Raw genomic sequence first — 15,837 nt, 5'->3', positions numbered from 1 at the left:
GCTCTTTTTTTATAAGCTTGACAACAAGTACGCTGTTTGTTTTCACTTCTACTTTGATATATATATATTTTTACGACTAAGAGTCTCGTTACGAGGCTTGAAGTAAGTCACATCTTACTTGAATATCTAGATATCCACTTTTCTTAGACCATCTTTTAAGATTTATCTGGAAACATCATCTCTAGCTAGATCTTCATATTGTCATCAATATTTAATTTCATTTTATGCACATTAAAGGAGAACAAGCTATTAGTTTCATTTGTCTATACACAGAGGATTGTCTGGGAAATAAAACAATAATATACCCATTATAATCTCATAAGTGGAATTTGGGGAGGGTAAGATGTACGCAAACCTTATCCTACCTTTGTGGGACAGAAAGGTTGTTCTCCCAAAAAAAAAAAAAAAAAACGACGCAGGACTATATGACATATACTTCGATAATTTTTCTAACATAATCCCTACTTTGTTTGCATAGAAATTATGTGCGTAGACATTTTTCTTCAATTTATTTTTTTCTTTCATATATGCCATATAATCAAATATACAAAATTGACATTATAAGATGATTTTCAGGCATTGTTAATAATATCATCAATTTCTTTCAGCATGATTTCCATTCTAAGTTTTTTTTTTTTTTTTAAGGATTATTGGAGTATGTGTATTGGGGCTGTTATCAACTTATGGTTTTTTTTTTTTTTCTCTTTCGAAAAAACAAATTTTAATCAAGATTATAATTTTGGCTCCGAAAAATGCCTTATCCCTCCGTTGACAAGAGAGGGTAAGTTGGTCAATCAAATATAAAAGTGACGGGTTGACGTAGTAAGACCGGGTCGGGGCATTGCTATTAAAAGTGTGAATTAGAATTACAATTGGGTTCCAATTAAATTGAGGATTTCCAAAAAGAAAAAGTGAAGTATATATATGTAGCTTTTCTTTCAGAAAGAATAGTAATAGCAGATTGTGATTGAATATTATGGTGAATGAGGTAAATGCACAAATGCAGAGCTCCGAAAACGAAAAAGATAATAAGAATGTTTTAGAGTTAATGGATTCGACGGACAGCTATCTCCTTCTTATGAATTCTCTCTCTTCATCACTTCGCCAGGTTACCATTTTCTTTCTTTACCTTTTTTTGTGATTATACTCATATTTTTCTCCAAGCGTAAACATCCGAATGTTGAACTAGATAAGTATCCCTAATTTTACTTGGAGTGTATTGGATCCAGAATTTAGTTTAAATGGATTTGTAGTGATGTGTTATATGTGTGTATATAATCAGTGGCGGAGCCAGGATTTCTGCCGAGGGGTTCAAAAATATAAAAAAGTAAGACTACGAAGAAGCTAAGGAGGTTCAACATCTACTATATATATAAAAAAACTAATTTTAATCTTGTGAAAATAGTGTTTTTTTCCGCCCGAACCCCTCGGCTCTATGTGGCTCCACCACTGGATATAATGCATAATCAACTGGTTAATGAATTGTATTCAAATCCGTGCAAGCAGAGAGATGAATCTAGGATTTCTAGTACACGGGTGCACAGCTGGAAAAAAAGGAGGAGAAATGTATCAAGTGGTAACTGATCCCTATTCCTCTTGGCAAATAATGGGTGCCAGCAGTTAATATTATAATCCGTTTCAAAATGTTTATCTTACTTTCCGTTTTACTCCATTTAAAAAAAAAAAAAGGGAATGCCTCTTTTCTTTTTTGGCAACTCTTTAATTCCAACTTTTACCCTTACATGTTTAAGACTATAAAATTAGAGGGGATTTTGGTACATTCTACACATCTTTTATTTAAGATCACAAAATTAAATGACATTTTGGTACATTATACACATCTTTAATTATATTTAAAAGTCTTCTTTACTTTCTTAAATTTCGTGCCAAGTCAAAGCCAGACAAACACTTTGAAAGGAGGGAGTACTAGTTTTAGAAATATGAACGTAAAATGTCTAATTTTGCAGAGAGACCATGGGTTCACGTGCCCCATAATCTCTCCCATAAATTCGCCAGTGCGTGCAAGTGACAGCTATTTATCTGAGAGGTTGATATAGTATTGACCTTACATTTGCTTACATGGCAGGGATGGCTGGAGCTGGCAAGTGCTCGGCATTCTATGGGTGCTTCACGTATCAATAGTGCATTGTTCGATCTCAAATCTCATTCTGCTGCCACTACATTGCAATTAAATCATCAGGATGGTAATTTGCAGTATTTCTGGCCTTTACTTGATTGCACACGAATCGCCCGTGTCATCTTCTTTCTGCCATGGACTTTTATTCTTAGAACATGCTTGAGTTCTTCAAAGATACGTGGGACTCGTGGAAGGGTTCTAATTTTAAGTAACTATTTACTACCTAAATTATGGTGAATGGAATTTTTTATGTGGAGAATCCTTTATAAGACAGTGGCATCATGCGTGAATTATCTTTTCCCTCATTTACCTGTTTAGGACGCAGCTCTTCTTCCTTTCTCCATGTAACTGATTATATGGATAAAGTGGTCTCATGGACCTGTATTTGCTTATATTTTTCGTTGTGATTTTTCTTAGATTGGCTATGATGTGGATTTTTTTTTTCAAGAATTCCTAATACTGATTTTGTCATGCAGCTGGGCATGAATCGGAGAAATTGCATATCAGTTTGTGCAAGTGGGCGGCATCGTCTGAGAGTCCAAAAAGCTGTTCCGAGGAAGCAAAATTTGGGGAGGATAAACCGTTACAGAAGAAATCCGATAGCCCAATGGTTCTGAATCAGGATGGTTCTCTAAATTCTGGTACAGATGCATGTTCCTGGCTCTTTTAGCATTCATACTGTTTCTCAAAAAGCAGTTTTAAGAAGAATAGGCTACTAGACTGTTAATATAAAGTAAAACACCTGCTTGTTTCAAACATGATAATAGACCTGGATTTTCAACTACTCCTTACTGAGGTAAAAGCATGAAAATACTTCTCTATCTTGATTTTTGTCATGCAAACTTGCATGACAATATCTCCAACCTTTTTCGTTCTGCACCCGATGTTTGTTAGTGCCATGGAAGTCCAGTTTAAGGAATGCTTCTTCTACACTTACAGCAAAAGCTGATATAAGATATCAGATATGTATACAAATAAATAAATAAATAAGTAAATAAAGGATGCATCTTCTACTCCTTTACCTGAATTGAGCATCTTTGATAAAATATTTATAACTTTCTTTTGCTTTTGCAAAGAAGTTCAGGAAGAAGCGGCAGAAGCTAGTGAATCACCACGCACGCTTGAGGATCAAGTAAGTGACTCACCAATGAATATTATCATAACAACTTCTAACCAAGCAGTGTTTTTCAGGTGGTATGATTTTATAAGGTAATGCTTGCCTCTGGCGCCTATACATGCATTATTCAGTTAATCTCCCCAGCCATGCAGTACCTCCCCCTTCCCCCAAAAAATATATGAAAACGAGCATTCCAAGATATTCAATCTCTGGTTTAGTTTAACTTCATGAGAGAGAGTTATAAAAGATTGGTTTACCAGGGTAGGCTTTAGGTACATAGACTATGCAGGTAGTGACAACATATATAAATGCTGCATGCCCAATAAATTCCGTATCATCTGATAATTCTGTTCAGAATCATTGAATCACCTTGCACTTCAGTTTTGCTACCAAATTTTCTTTATGATGTGATTTAGAAGTTAACATTGATCAAGGTTAACCAAAAGGTTTTTATACGTTAATCTTGGTTTCGACTAACATATCTCCTCAATAATATGACCCCTCTCTTTATCCAAGTTCCCTGCAATTTTCCTCTGGGAAATTGATAAAACTGAAATGAAGAAATAATCTCTCTCTCTCTCTCTCTCTCTGCTTCTCTTTCCTCCTTTGCATTTACATCTCTATGTTCTTGACGGTACATTTAGCCGAGTGTTTTTAGCAATGTGCTGCAAGGATTTCAGGCATTAAAGAATTCCTCAGATTGATTATGTGGTAGTTTTAACTCTTCTCATGTAAACAATGTCTGCGCATCTCCGGAATCAAGTCTCCATCCCTCCTATTTTTCCGACTCTTAAATTTCTCTGATCATCTAAATAATTAACTACAAATATTTAGGGTTTACCAATCAAATTGAGCCAGTTTCTGTAACTTTTCCTTATTCTATCTAGCACTATGAAAGCTATAGCTAGTTTAATTTTGCTTTAATGAGGAAAATGTTACATTAATTATGTTTCTACAATCGCTCCATATTGCCATTTGCCTCTAGTACTAGTTACAAGAACCGCTAGTCTAATTTAGTTTGTGGACACGCAAAATGTAAATTCTATGTCTCAACTTAGCTTGCACCATTCCCAAAAATGATAAATATCCCCGTCTTTAAGAGTAAACATTGTGTTTATTATTTGGTCCTTCATGTGACATCTTCTCAACGGACTATTTCTCTTTTACATGTCATGTTATCTATCATCATTTCAAAGCATCCTTCACTAACTTCAATGAAATAGTCCATCAAATCTCCTCTACTTTTATCTAGGAGCTAGTTGCCAAAATTGGATAGGCGGGGTGCAAATCTGCCATTTTGAGTTTTACCTTTCCCAGCCTTTTGTCTAAGATCAAGTGTATAAATCTGCAAATGTTTGGATTTTCAGACTTTAGCTCGGATAGATAAATTTAACTAACTGGACTTCATTCTTCTTTGGCAATATTGTTATATCTCACATTTACAGAAATTTTTAATTTCAGGACTCATATCAATCTTACTGGTCTCTTTTTTGTTCAATGAAACATCAATCTTACTATTCTCTTATCTCGGGCACCTCTCTTTTTATTAATTTGGCAGGGTTAGGCTAGAATATATTGAGGATTATTGTGTGCATTAAATTTAGTTGTACTGTTATTTCCTTACTAGGCTCGAAAAGAACGACTCAAGTCATTATCCATGTTTGGGATGCTGGTCTCTCCAAAGCTTCGAGCTGCCCAATCATCATTTGAGACTGGTAATTTACTTTCATCCCTCCAGTAACCGTCAGAAGTATCTTTTCACATTGGTATACTGGATATAAATGTGGCTTGGAGTAACAAAGAATCCTGGGTGAAGTCAAACTTTCGAGAATTAAAAGCACCCAAAATATTGAATAGAAATGATGTGTGTGTGAGAGACAGTGTGTGCGTATGTCTCTTTGTTCTCTAGCTAAATATACAGCATTACTCTAGGATTGGTGTTTCTAGCCCATCTAGAGAACTCACTGAAATCTGGCATCAACTTTGTGGCTTATCTATTTATGCAATCTTTCTGTGCCTCATCTTGATAGCATGAGGGGCTTTATCTTTTGCAGCTCTGGAAACTCTAGTAGAAGTAGCAAATAAACAGGCAGACCTGCTTAATGCTTATGACCAGGTACGAGCAAAGATGGAGAGCACCACCAAATGACCAAAGGTTATACTTCTCTTGCTTTCTCTGATTCCTTTTTCTTTCCCTTTTTGATTCAGAGAAATAATCAGTAATGGGTGCAAGTTAAGTTCAAGTTCACGTTATTCTTGTTGTATTCTAGTAACGTGAACTTATGTTCCTTTACCAGACCCTCTGTCTGGACATCTCGCCTCCAGACCTTGCTCAGTAGCCTGCCTCCTTCACCAAGGAGAATAAATCAAATAAAAGCAAACAGCCCCCCTCCGAAAAGGGAAGCAAAAGGAGAAAAGAAAAGAAGAGGAACAGACTCAAAGGTGAAACAGAGATATGATGGGATTAGTTGAATTGATCCATCTTTAAAACAAGTCTCTTCATGCCTGTTGTCCTTACTGGAAGTTCATGTTTGTTTTCTGGTTAGCTGTAAGATTCTCCAATGTACAGTTCACGTATTCATGTAGCTTTTTCCACAGGGCAGGATTTAATTTGTTTAATTAACTCAAAACATATGAGCTACAGTCTTTTTTTGGGGGTGGGGTGGGGGTGCATGTTTCAGTGGCCAACAAGAATCAAGTCTTATCATGTGAAACATTGATATGTAGAAAAAGAATTATTGTGATGGAATGTTTGATAATTCGGTTTGCAGTGTCATCTACTGTTTTAAGCAGCATATTTACTGTATTAAAGTGCCAAGCATTACTATTCCCTGTTTAAGGTGTAAGCGGTGTCATAGCAGAGGAATCTTATGGTGCTTCATGATCTTATGACATTCCAATTGTTACGTTTTTTTAAGGTATTATTCCTGTAATCGTTTCCACTTTATTTCAACCATAGTGTGAAAAAAATTTACCAACAGTTGATGAATTAAACCAGAAGTACCAACGACGTTGAATTTGAGCAGAGTTTGCCGTTGGATAGCCCAATAGAAAAGTGTAACCATCGATTCGCTCTTTAAACACCGTCTGTTCATTATTTTACTCAATCAACAGATCGTTTTATGTTAACAGAATAACAGAGGTCAGTGGCATGCTCGATTGCGGTTCACCCCAAGTTTTTGAATATAAATTACCCATAGCGTATAACTGGGTGATTTACTTTAATTACGTTAGAACTCCACGTATAACTACTACTAGAAGGAATATATTGAGCAGGCTAGTTCCTTCTTTCTTTTCCCTTTCTCTCTTTTCACCTTTAAGGAGCCGTTTGGACATGATTTCATCTCATGAGATGAAATCATATTTGGATATGCGATTTGGATTTCTTAAGTTCCAGTTTTTTTTATAAACATAAAAACCCCACAAGTTGTGAAACTCATCAAAAAAAATTCAATTCTTATACAATCTTATAAAATGAGTAAATCATAGTTCATAATAAAATTAATACGCTACTAGAAGGCCTTTTTAAAAAATACAATATCAATTGATCAAACTTTAGTTCAATAAAAAGAAAAATTTAACATGAATAGTGATGTAACTATTTAATATAATCCTCCCACATGGTAAACATGATTGGTAAATATATTTTACCAACTTGCAGATTAATATTTAATACAAATGGTTAGTAAACATGATTGGTAAATATATCTACCAACTATGAATCTTTTATTATAAAATATAAACGTATGAGTCAAATTTTACATTTATATTTTTTGGAATCATGATTTCAAATCTCAAATTATGCCTTTTTGGATGATTTGAGATTTCATTTCATGAGATGAAATTGCATGTCCAAACGATGATTTCATCTTGCATGTCCAAACGCCTACACTAAGTTATAGAAAATGATGTAGTTAGTCCAATGCACGTTTCTTCGTGCAAGAGACACAAGACTTTCCCAACATGTCACTTCATGTTCATCAGAAGTTACCTTCATTTCCCAAGTCAATCTTTGGAGTTGGGAAAACTTCCTATTGTAAAAGATATAGTACCTATTTTTATGTTTCCGCTCCATATTTACTATTCGACAATTAATGAATCTAGGGTACATAAAATGGCAACAATATAAAAGGTAATTTGTTGCCATAATTGATACTCTACCTAAAAAAATTTGACTAGTATTAACAAGGGAAGAGCAAAAAAGATGGCTCTACATGTATTTTCCTATGTACAAAACTAATCCTGCTTAATTTATTGTGACACCACACTAGTTGATCTTTGGTTAGCCTTGAGATGTTGAGGACCCTAGAGACTAATTTCATGTCTACTTGAGAGAAAAAATAGAGTACATGATCTGAATCCTCTTCTCTGTTCTTCCTGAACTTCCTCAATATGCAATTTCCACTTCTCAAAACTTCCTGCAGTTTCTTCTCCTTCTGCATTCCAGTAAAAAAATAAAGTTAGACAATCCATGTAATTATACATTCCAGACATCAAAAACAAAAAATATGCTCTCCCTAACAACTTAAACTTTAAGATAATAAAGTTACACAGTTCGATATATGTAATCGCTACAAAAATGAAGTATGCGTAAAATTTACGAACTAACCTTTTCAAGATTTTTTCTAGTCTCCTGTAAAAGCTCTAAGTCCTCCAGTTCTTGAACATCTGGATGAATTCCCTTTTGACCTTTCGCCATCACACTATAGCAATCTTTATCAGCTCTGACAAAGCGCCAAAATATTCGTATTGATTCTTCCAGTATCTCCACTAGCTCGTCACTGGTAATTGAATAGTCACCTTTCTCTCTTGTTCTTGCCTTGTTTCTGTCTTTCACTCTGTCATCTGCATGTCACTTTTAAGTTTAATACACTAGATTTTACCTCTAACAAAAATCAGCAACAAGAGGAATAAGAAAGTTGTATCATTTCAGATACTAACCTCTAATAACAGGAACTTGTAGAAGATTACGAAGATCATATCGACTCTTGATAAAATATTGAACTCTAGGCCCTTGAAAAGGTTCATTTTCTATAAATCTTTGCATTAGCACTTGAAACTGTTGAAACTCTCCAGCAACTTCATTATATCTTCGGATACGACGTGGGTCAGAATCCCACAAACTTAAAGCCTTCATATATTGCCAGTGTAAAATTTCCCAAGAAAGGCACATCTGTCCAACGTATACCACTTCCAAATCACTCTGCAATTCTTTGATAAACTTTACCATTGGGTCAATGTCATGACTTTTATGTTTGAATATCCTAATGTTTTGTGAGAGAAGGGATTTTAGTGTTGGACCTGAAGATTTCTGATTGAAGAGTAATTGCAACGGGTCTTTTAGCGGATCTTTCTGCAGATAACCTGTAATTCATTTTGGATTAGAGCAGCAACAGATTAAAAAAAGATTATAAGTTATATACACTGACACTGTAAAGAAACAAGAAACTATTCCGCGAGACAACTAGGTGGGCATTTTAGGGAAGAAAACTATGATCCGCTACGTAATCAGTCAATCCTAAAAATATTTTAATTAGAATTCTAGGTCAAGATCTTCTAGAAAGTACAGTAAAGGATATTTTGTTGCGTAATCTTCCTCTTGTTCACCTGTATGGTCCTCAACAACATTTTTGACATATTCAAATGGAATAAACATTAAAATAAGAATGTCGAATGTGTATGAGTGTATCATTATCTAACCTTTTGTTTTTCGTATGGACAACATAAAATAGGAGGTAGTAAGCCTTTTCACTAGGGCCAACTTTGTTTCTTACATCATGGATCCAATGCATTGAATTTGATATTATTATTAATTTCAGGAGCCCAAGCTAACAAGATCTTGTGGGTCCAGTATTAAACTTTTTGAATAATTAAAGGTTAGCCACTTTATTCTATTTTCACTCGATTATGAAATATGATGATAACCGTGGACACTAATCTTGGTGCGCCTACTACAAAAAAAAAAAAATTAACTTTTATACGCTCACAACAATTTATAAAAAGAAATTACGTAGTAGTTTAGAGTTGTCACTGACCTATTGCATACATCTTCTGATACGTCAAGATATCAAATTTTCGCATTTTCTCTCGATAAGTCTTGTAAAATTTGTGAAGTTCGCTCATGCAATCTTCGCGATGAAGCATTTCATCAATCTTCCATGGTTGTAATTCGTCCATAGTTGGAGACTCGGATTCTTCCAAAATAGTAGGCAAACCCGTGGCTCTGACTTTTCGAATTTCCATCTTTAATTGTTCAATCAATTCTTGATGTTCCCATAGGGACTCTAATTTGTTTGCATCTCCAGAAGAATCAACAATAGCTGTATTTTTTGACTTGAGATTTTCAGACTCTTGTGGACCATTTACTATTAACTTGTCATCTTCTGTAACAAATTCTACATTTTTAACCATGCCCAAATCTTCATCAAAATCATTCTGAGATAAAAATTGTGAATCATTTTTCTGTTCCTTTTGTTGTAATTTCCCTAACTCTTCCACTAAATCACTATCACTATCCTCAAAATCCTCAGATTCAAGATTTTCTTCAGACATTTCAAGATTTTTTAACTCTGGATCAATATCAGTATTCAAAGGATCAAGCTCAAAACCACCTCCAAAGTCATCATCTGATAAAAAGCCATCACTGTAGGAATTTACTAACCTGCTCATAAGTGAACGCATATGATCAAAACCAATTGATGCAGTATCCGAATCCGTACCCGAAGAAGAATCTTTCTCTGAATCACCCAAAAATTGTTTGCACACAGTATCAGATTCTCCCTTCATAAGTTTCATTCCTTCAATTTCCTCAATGCCTTCTTTTTTACTATCACAACCAATTTGTTTAACATTGAGGTTTACAATCTCAGGTTCTTGAATTAAGCTGCTAATACTCTTTCCTTGTACAAAATCAGATGTGATAAGTTCACCAGTTTGTGTCTTGTTTTTACTAAATTCCTCATATGTTGGGAATTTAAACTCAAAACAAAACTCAGTTTTCTGCATATCGTCTTTCTTGTCCAAATCCACAGACTCAACAAATTCCTTAAAAGCATCAAACTTTGGTTCAAATTCTTCCTTGTCCTTCACATTGTCGGATTCTTTCTGGTCTTTTTCTTCAGGCACAACTTCAAATAATTCTGAATTGTTCAAAGGAGCCTGACCCCTTCTTAATCTGTAATTCCAAAAAAAAGGGAGAAAAAAAAAACTGAGAATGTGATTTAATCACAAACAAATTAGAAATTACTTCATTTATCCCAATTTATGTGACATTTTTCGCTTTTTCAGATTCAAACTTTAGAATTTGACCCGTGTGTGAACATATAATCTTTAAATTTTTCGAAATAAAATTTACATAGAAAAACTAGATAAAAAGTACTATTAAGTCACAAGAATTAATAATTTAAAATATTTAAAAAACTAGTTCGACTATTGAAATTCGACCACTGTCACATAATATGGGACGAAGGGAGTACAAAAAAGAATGAAATTTGATACCTGAGGAACAATGTAGGGATGAAGTTGAACAGAGGAAGCAAATAGATGGAAACAGAGACAAAGAGGGTAGCAAGTAACAAGAACGCTTTTTGATAGACAAAACTAGAATAAAAATCCATATTTAGAGAAACCACAAAGGTGTAAAGAAAGAAGAAGTTTCGAAATTGCCCATGGACTTAACAGCACTGTGCAAAATTCAGTTTGAAGTAAAGAAACAGAGGAAATTTGAAGGAAAACTCATAGCACTTTTGAATTTTGCAGAGCAAGAAACCGACACAACACCTGTCAAAAAAAACACGAACTCATGTCAAACGTTGAAAATTTTTGCAAGAAAAATTAATTGTGGGTTGAGAAATTGAAACCTGACCTAACTGGAGAATTTTTCAGAGATTTAAGAGCAAATATACTTAGAGAGAATGATGATAGCTACCAGTCACCATCTTGGCCTAACTATGGTTTAATCTAAAGAAAGAAGAATTGAGTTTGTTATAGAAAAATCAGTCTACAGAATCGGAATTATCAGTTGACAAGTCCTGTTCTTGTTGCTTATTCTTTGCTGAGTTGAATATTGGAGAGTGGACGTGGTAGGTTGATAATGGGCAAGGTACCACAAGTAGATATATAGGGGTAAATTGGGGTTTAAGACACAGAGAGTTGATGTGTCCTCTTTTTCATCAGTTTGTACTTTGTAGTCGGCTGCATTTCAATTTAATGGATGGGGGCTCTTCATTTTCCTTTCTCCCTATTTTTTCGAGTTCCATCTTAGATTAAACACATATGGCATGACTTAGAATTAATAGTTAAGAATTAATTAACTAAATCAAGTTTTTAATATTAATTTACATAATTTATAACTTATTCATAAATATATTAGAATATTTTCTCTCTTTATTTTACTTTTCTTACCCAGTAAAATATTTTTTTGATTTACTCGATTTTTTTCCCTACGCAGAAATAGACCCCATTATTCAATTGGTGATATTTTTCATTTTTTTCAATTATGATGCTTACTAATTCACATAATGTATACCCTATTATTCAATCGGTAATAGTATATTTCTGAAAGAATTGTCTATATTCTGAAAAATATCACCATTAAAGAGTTGTCATAATTGAAAAAAATGAAATATTAAAATAGGAAGAGAGAGATAATATTTTAATATATTTATGGATAAGTTATTAATTATATAAATCTTGATTAGAGTTTTGTTTTGGTCAATTAAATCTTAGTCATTAATTCTAACTCATACTATGTGTCTCTAATCTAAAGTAGAACTTGGAAAAAATAGAGAAAAGAGAAATGGAGAGGAGCTCAATCCCCGTTTAATAGGAAAAAAGGATTAAAAAGTAATCCTATTAAATTATTTTAGTTTTATCATTTTTAGTATACTTTGAGAATAGTCGTGCTCACCAAATTATCTCGTACTTACTCTTGACCTTGAAAAAACTTCTATATGAAAAATAATTTTAATATTATATAATTAAATGTAGAAGAGTAAAATGAGGGAAAAAAAATGCCAAGTATTTTGATACATGAAATCCATTCAATTCATTTAGAAATTTGTTAAAATCAAGGGTAAGTACGAGACGATTTGTTAACGACAGAGATATATATAATTGGCCACAAATTGAAACATGGGAGTAACAATAATAATAACTGTATCTAATCCCAATCAAATTTAGGTCGATTATATAAATTCTTAATATTCCATTTAAGTTCAACTCATTCACACTAGATATTATGTTAAATAAAGGAATTTTATGATCATATAATTGTTTATATTTCCTACTTAAGTTTTAATTTGTGCATATTATGCTGCGGACTCTGTCAATTATTTTTGTAGAGATCCTAACTTAAACAAATTTTTTGAATGGACATAATTTGGAATTGAGCGATTGGCGTGTTTGCGTCTAAATTGTGCTAAGGAGGAAATTTTTTTGCTTTTGCTCACACCGCGTTGATTCTAATGGTAAAACGGTACTATTCATAATTACATGCTCTCAAAAGAAGAATGATATTATTAATGAAAGTTGAATTTTTTTAGGCAGCTTTGACCTCTGCATAATCTAATCTAATTACACAAAATAAATGAGCAATCTATCCCCTACTAATAAATTTTCAATAAATGAGTTAAATTTATCCCCTACCATTAAATATTTTTACCTACTTACCTAACTCCCAATGCATCATCGCTAATTGACCAACCCTTAAAGAAATTATAGCTATTCTATCTTTATATCAACTCTTGTGGATTTGTTTTTTCAAGCTTTTTATGCCTTTTCGTTATTTAACTACCTTGTAAGCATATTACTATTAAAGAAACAAAATATATCAGTTGACAAGTCCTGCTCTTGTTGCTTATTCTTTGCTGACTTGAATATTGGAGAGTGGAGGTGGGGAGTTGATAATGGGCACGGTGCCACAAGTAGATATATAGGGGTAAATTGGGGTTTTAGACACAGAGAGTCGATGTGTCCTCTTTTTTATCAGTTTGTACTTCGTAGTCGGCTGCATTTCCATTTAATGGATGGGGCTCTCCTCATTTTCCTTTTCTCAATTTTTTTTCAAGTTCTACCTTAGATTAGATACATATGGGCTGACTTAGAATTAATAGTTAAGAATTAATTAACTAAAATAAGTCTCTAATCATGATTTATATAATTAATAATTTATTCATAAATATATTAAAATATTTTCTCTCTCTATATTACATTTCTTATCCAGTAAAATATTTTTTCTGATTTATCTGATTTTTTTTTCCTACGCAGAAATAGACCCCATTATTCAATTGGTGATATTTTTCATTTTTTTTCAATTATGATGCTTACTAATTCACATAATGTATACCCTATTATTCAATCGATAATAGTATATTTCTAAAAGAATTGTCTATATTCTGAAAAATATCACCACTAAAGAGTTATCATAATTGAAAAAAATGAAATATTAAAATAGGAAGAGAGAGAAAATATTTTAATATATTTATAGATAAGTTATTAATTATATAAATCTTGATTAGAGTTTTGTTTTAATCAATTAAATCTTAGTCATTAATTCTAACTCATGTTATGTATCTCTAATCTAAGGTAGAACTGGAGAAAAATGCAGAAAAGAAAAATGGAGAGGAGCTCAATCCCCATTTAATAGGAAAAAGGGATTAAAAAGTACTCCTATTAAATTATTTTAGTTTTATCATTTTTAGTATACTTTGAGAATAGTCGTGCTCACCAAATTATCTCGTACTTACTCTTGACCGTGAAAAATCTTCAATCTGAAAAATAATTTTAATATTATATAATTAAATGTATAAGAGTAAAATGAGAAAAAAAGAACAAAGTATTGTGACACATTAAATCCATTTGGAAATTTGTTAAAATTGAGGGTAAGTACGAAATGATTTGTTAATGGCAGAGGCATATATAATTGGCCACAAAATGTAACATGGGATAATTCATATATTTCCGTTTCGTAATGTAATAACAATAATAATAACTGTGTCTAGTCCCAAATAAATGGAGGTCGATTATATAAATTTTTAATATTTCATTTAAGTTCAACTCATTCACACCAGATACTTCGTTAAATAAAGGGATTTTGAAATCATCTCCTTGAGTACGTCTTGTCTTTGACAGGCAATTCGTTAATATATGTTTTCAATTGTTATATTTCCAACTTAAGTTTTAATTTGTGCATATTATGCAGCAGACTCGGTCAATTATTTTTGTAAAGATCCTACTTTAAACAAATTTTTTGAATGGACATAATTTGGAATTGAGCGAAATGGCGTGTTTGGGTCAAAATCGTGCTAAGAAGGAAATTTCTTTGCTTTTGCTCACACCGCGTTGATTCTAATGGTAAAACGGTACTATTTATAATTACATGCTCTCAAAAGAAGAATGATAAAACTAGGTTATTAATGAAAGTTGAATTTTTTAGGCAGCTTTGGTCTCTGCATAATCTAATCTAATTACACAAAATAAATGAGCAATCTATCCCCTACTAATAAATTTTCAATAAATGAGTTAAATTCCCCTACCATTAAATATTTTTATCTAGTTACCTAACTCAGTGCATCATCGCTAAATTGACCAACCCATAAAGTAATTATTGCTATTCTATCTTTATATCACTCTATTTGATTTAATCTTTGTGGATTTGTTTTTTCAAGCATTTTATGCCTTTTCGTCATTTAACCACCTTGTAAGCATATTACTATTAAAGAAACAAAATATATCTTGGATTGCAGTCCCTGCGAAATATTTACTTTATTTGTTTCAATTCATATCGTTCTCGCTCAGGGGATCGACAAATTTAATAAGTTAAATTGGACTTAATTAATCATCATTAATATAAAAGTTAAAAGTTAAACGGTACACGAAAATGTTATATGTTGCAATTCAAATATCGAATGGTGAATAAAAATAAAATATTGAAATAGTAGTCAAATTTTGTTTATTTTAGAATTTGAAAATAGTGAAAAGGGACGAATCTTTTTATTGGTAGTCATAGTTCTTCAATGAATCTTTTTCGGAAATTTTCTTTTTACGTAGGTGTGAGTTCACAAGATGTCGGTTTTATGATATTTTGACTGCAAGGTTGAGGAGAAAACATAGAGCTTGGGAATCACATTCTCATCGAAACCACAGTGATAAATTACGTATAGTCTTTATATTGCTATTTGTAAACCAAAACCCACGCGTACATAACGATGATAAATGCGCATATTAAAACACAACAAACGAATATTGGTTTTGTGTTTGACGAAAATTCCCCTACACAGTCAAAGATAGTAACAACCACACTGCAGACTTTTATAATTGCAACAAGAATATGAAATTAGATACTCCCTCCATTCATCTTTATTTGTTCACAATAAATTGCATTTTCTTCATCATAATATCCACATTTATAGGTGTATATCTTAAGTCTTGAGAGATAATTTGGGGGAAAGTAATTAATATATATTTTTCTCTTGCTATGCTAAAGTGGACATTCTTAGAGAAAAGGACCAAAATCATCCATAATGTTTGGGTTTTGATCAAAATCATACATATTCTTTCACATGGTGCACTAATAGTACATTAT

At 32.7% G+C, this 15,837-nt stretch overlaps 2 protein-coding genes across 6 annotated transcripts; one reads left to right on the top strand and one right to left on the bottom strand.

Moving 5' to 3' along the window:
• The first annotated feature begins 876 nt into the window (after positions 1–876).
• On the top strand, positions 877–6,013 carry LOC132622666 (uncharacterized). Of its 4 annotated transcripts, none has more exons than XM_060337318.1 (7): positions 877–1,108; positions 2,087–2,204; positions 2,614–2,778; positions 3,214–3,269; positions 4,882–4,969; positions 5,309–5,370; positions 5,463–6,013. In XM_060337318.1, exons 1-7 carry the CDS (start codon positions 977–979, stop codon positions 5,475–5,477), a joined length of 636 nt encoding a protein of 211 aa, XP_060193301.1. In that variant the 5' UTR covers positions 877–976; the 3' UTR covers positions 5,478–6,013. The 4 variants fall into 4 exon arrangements, with proteins under 4 accessions (XP_060193301.1, XP_060193302.1, XP_060193299.1 ...); XM_060337316.1 differs by having other exon boundaries at positions 883–1,108; positions 3,217–3,269; positions 5,309–5,409; positions 5,552–6,013; XM_060337315.1 differs by having other exon boundaries at positions 883–1,108; positions 5,309–5,409; positions 5,552–6,013.
• A 1,252-nt stretch (positions 6,014–7,265) lies between these two features.
• On the bottom strand, positions 7,266–11,412 carry LOC132621534 (uncharacterized). 2 transcript variants are annotated; one of them, XM_060335848.1, is made up of 7 exons: positions 11,119–11,412; positions 10,752–11,033; positions 9,290–10,428; positions 8,556–8,618; positions 8,196–8,465; positions 7,864–8,099; positions 7,266–7,690 (listed from the first exon to the last, which is right to left on the bottom strand). In XM_060335848.1, the coding sequence occupies exons 2-7, from the start codon at positions 10,868–10,870 to the stop codon at positions 7,436–7,438; spliced, it is 2,082 nt and encodes a 693-aa protein (XP_060191831.1). In that variant the 5' UTR covers positions 10,871–11,033; positions 11,119–11,412; the 3' UTR covers positions 7,266–7,435. The 2 variants fall into 2 exon arrangements, with proteins under 2 accessions (XP_060191831.1, XP_060191830.1); XM_060335847.1 differs by having other exon boundaries at positions 8,196–8,618; positions 11,119–11,410.
• Between the last annotated feature and the right edge of the window lie 4,425 nt (positions 11,413–15,837).

The sequence above is a fragment of the Lycium barbarum genome, chromosome 12, assembly GCF_019175385.1.
Source record: "Lycium barbarum isolate Lr01 chromosome 12, ASM1917538v2, whole genome shotgun sequence".
Taxonomy (NCBI): Eukaryota; Viridiplantae; Streptophyta; class Magnoliopsida; order Solanales; family Solanaceae; genus Lycium; species Lycium barbarum.
Note: the sequence above shows the minus strand (reverse complement) of the source record. Positions and strands in the feature narration are given on the sequence as shown.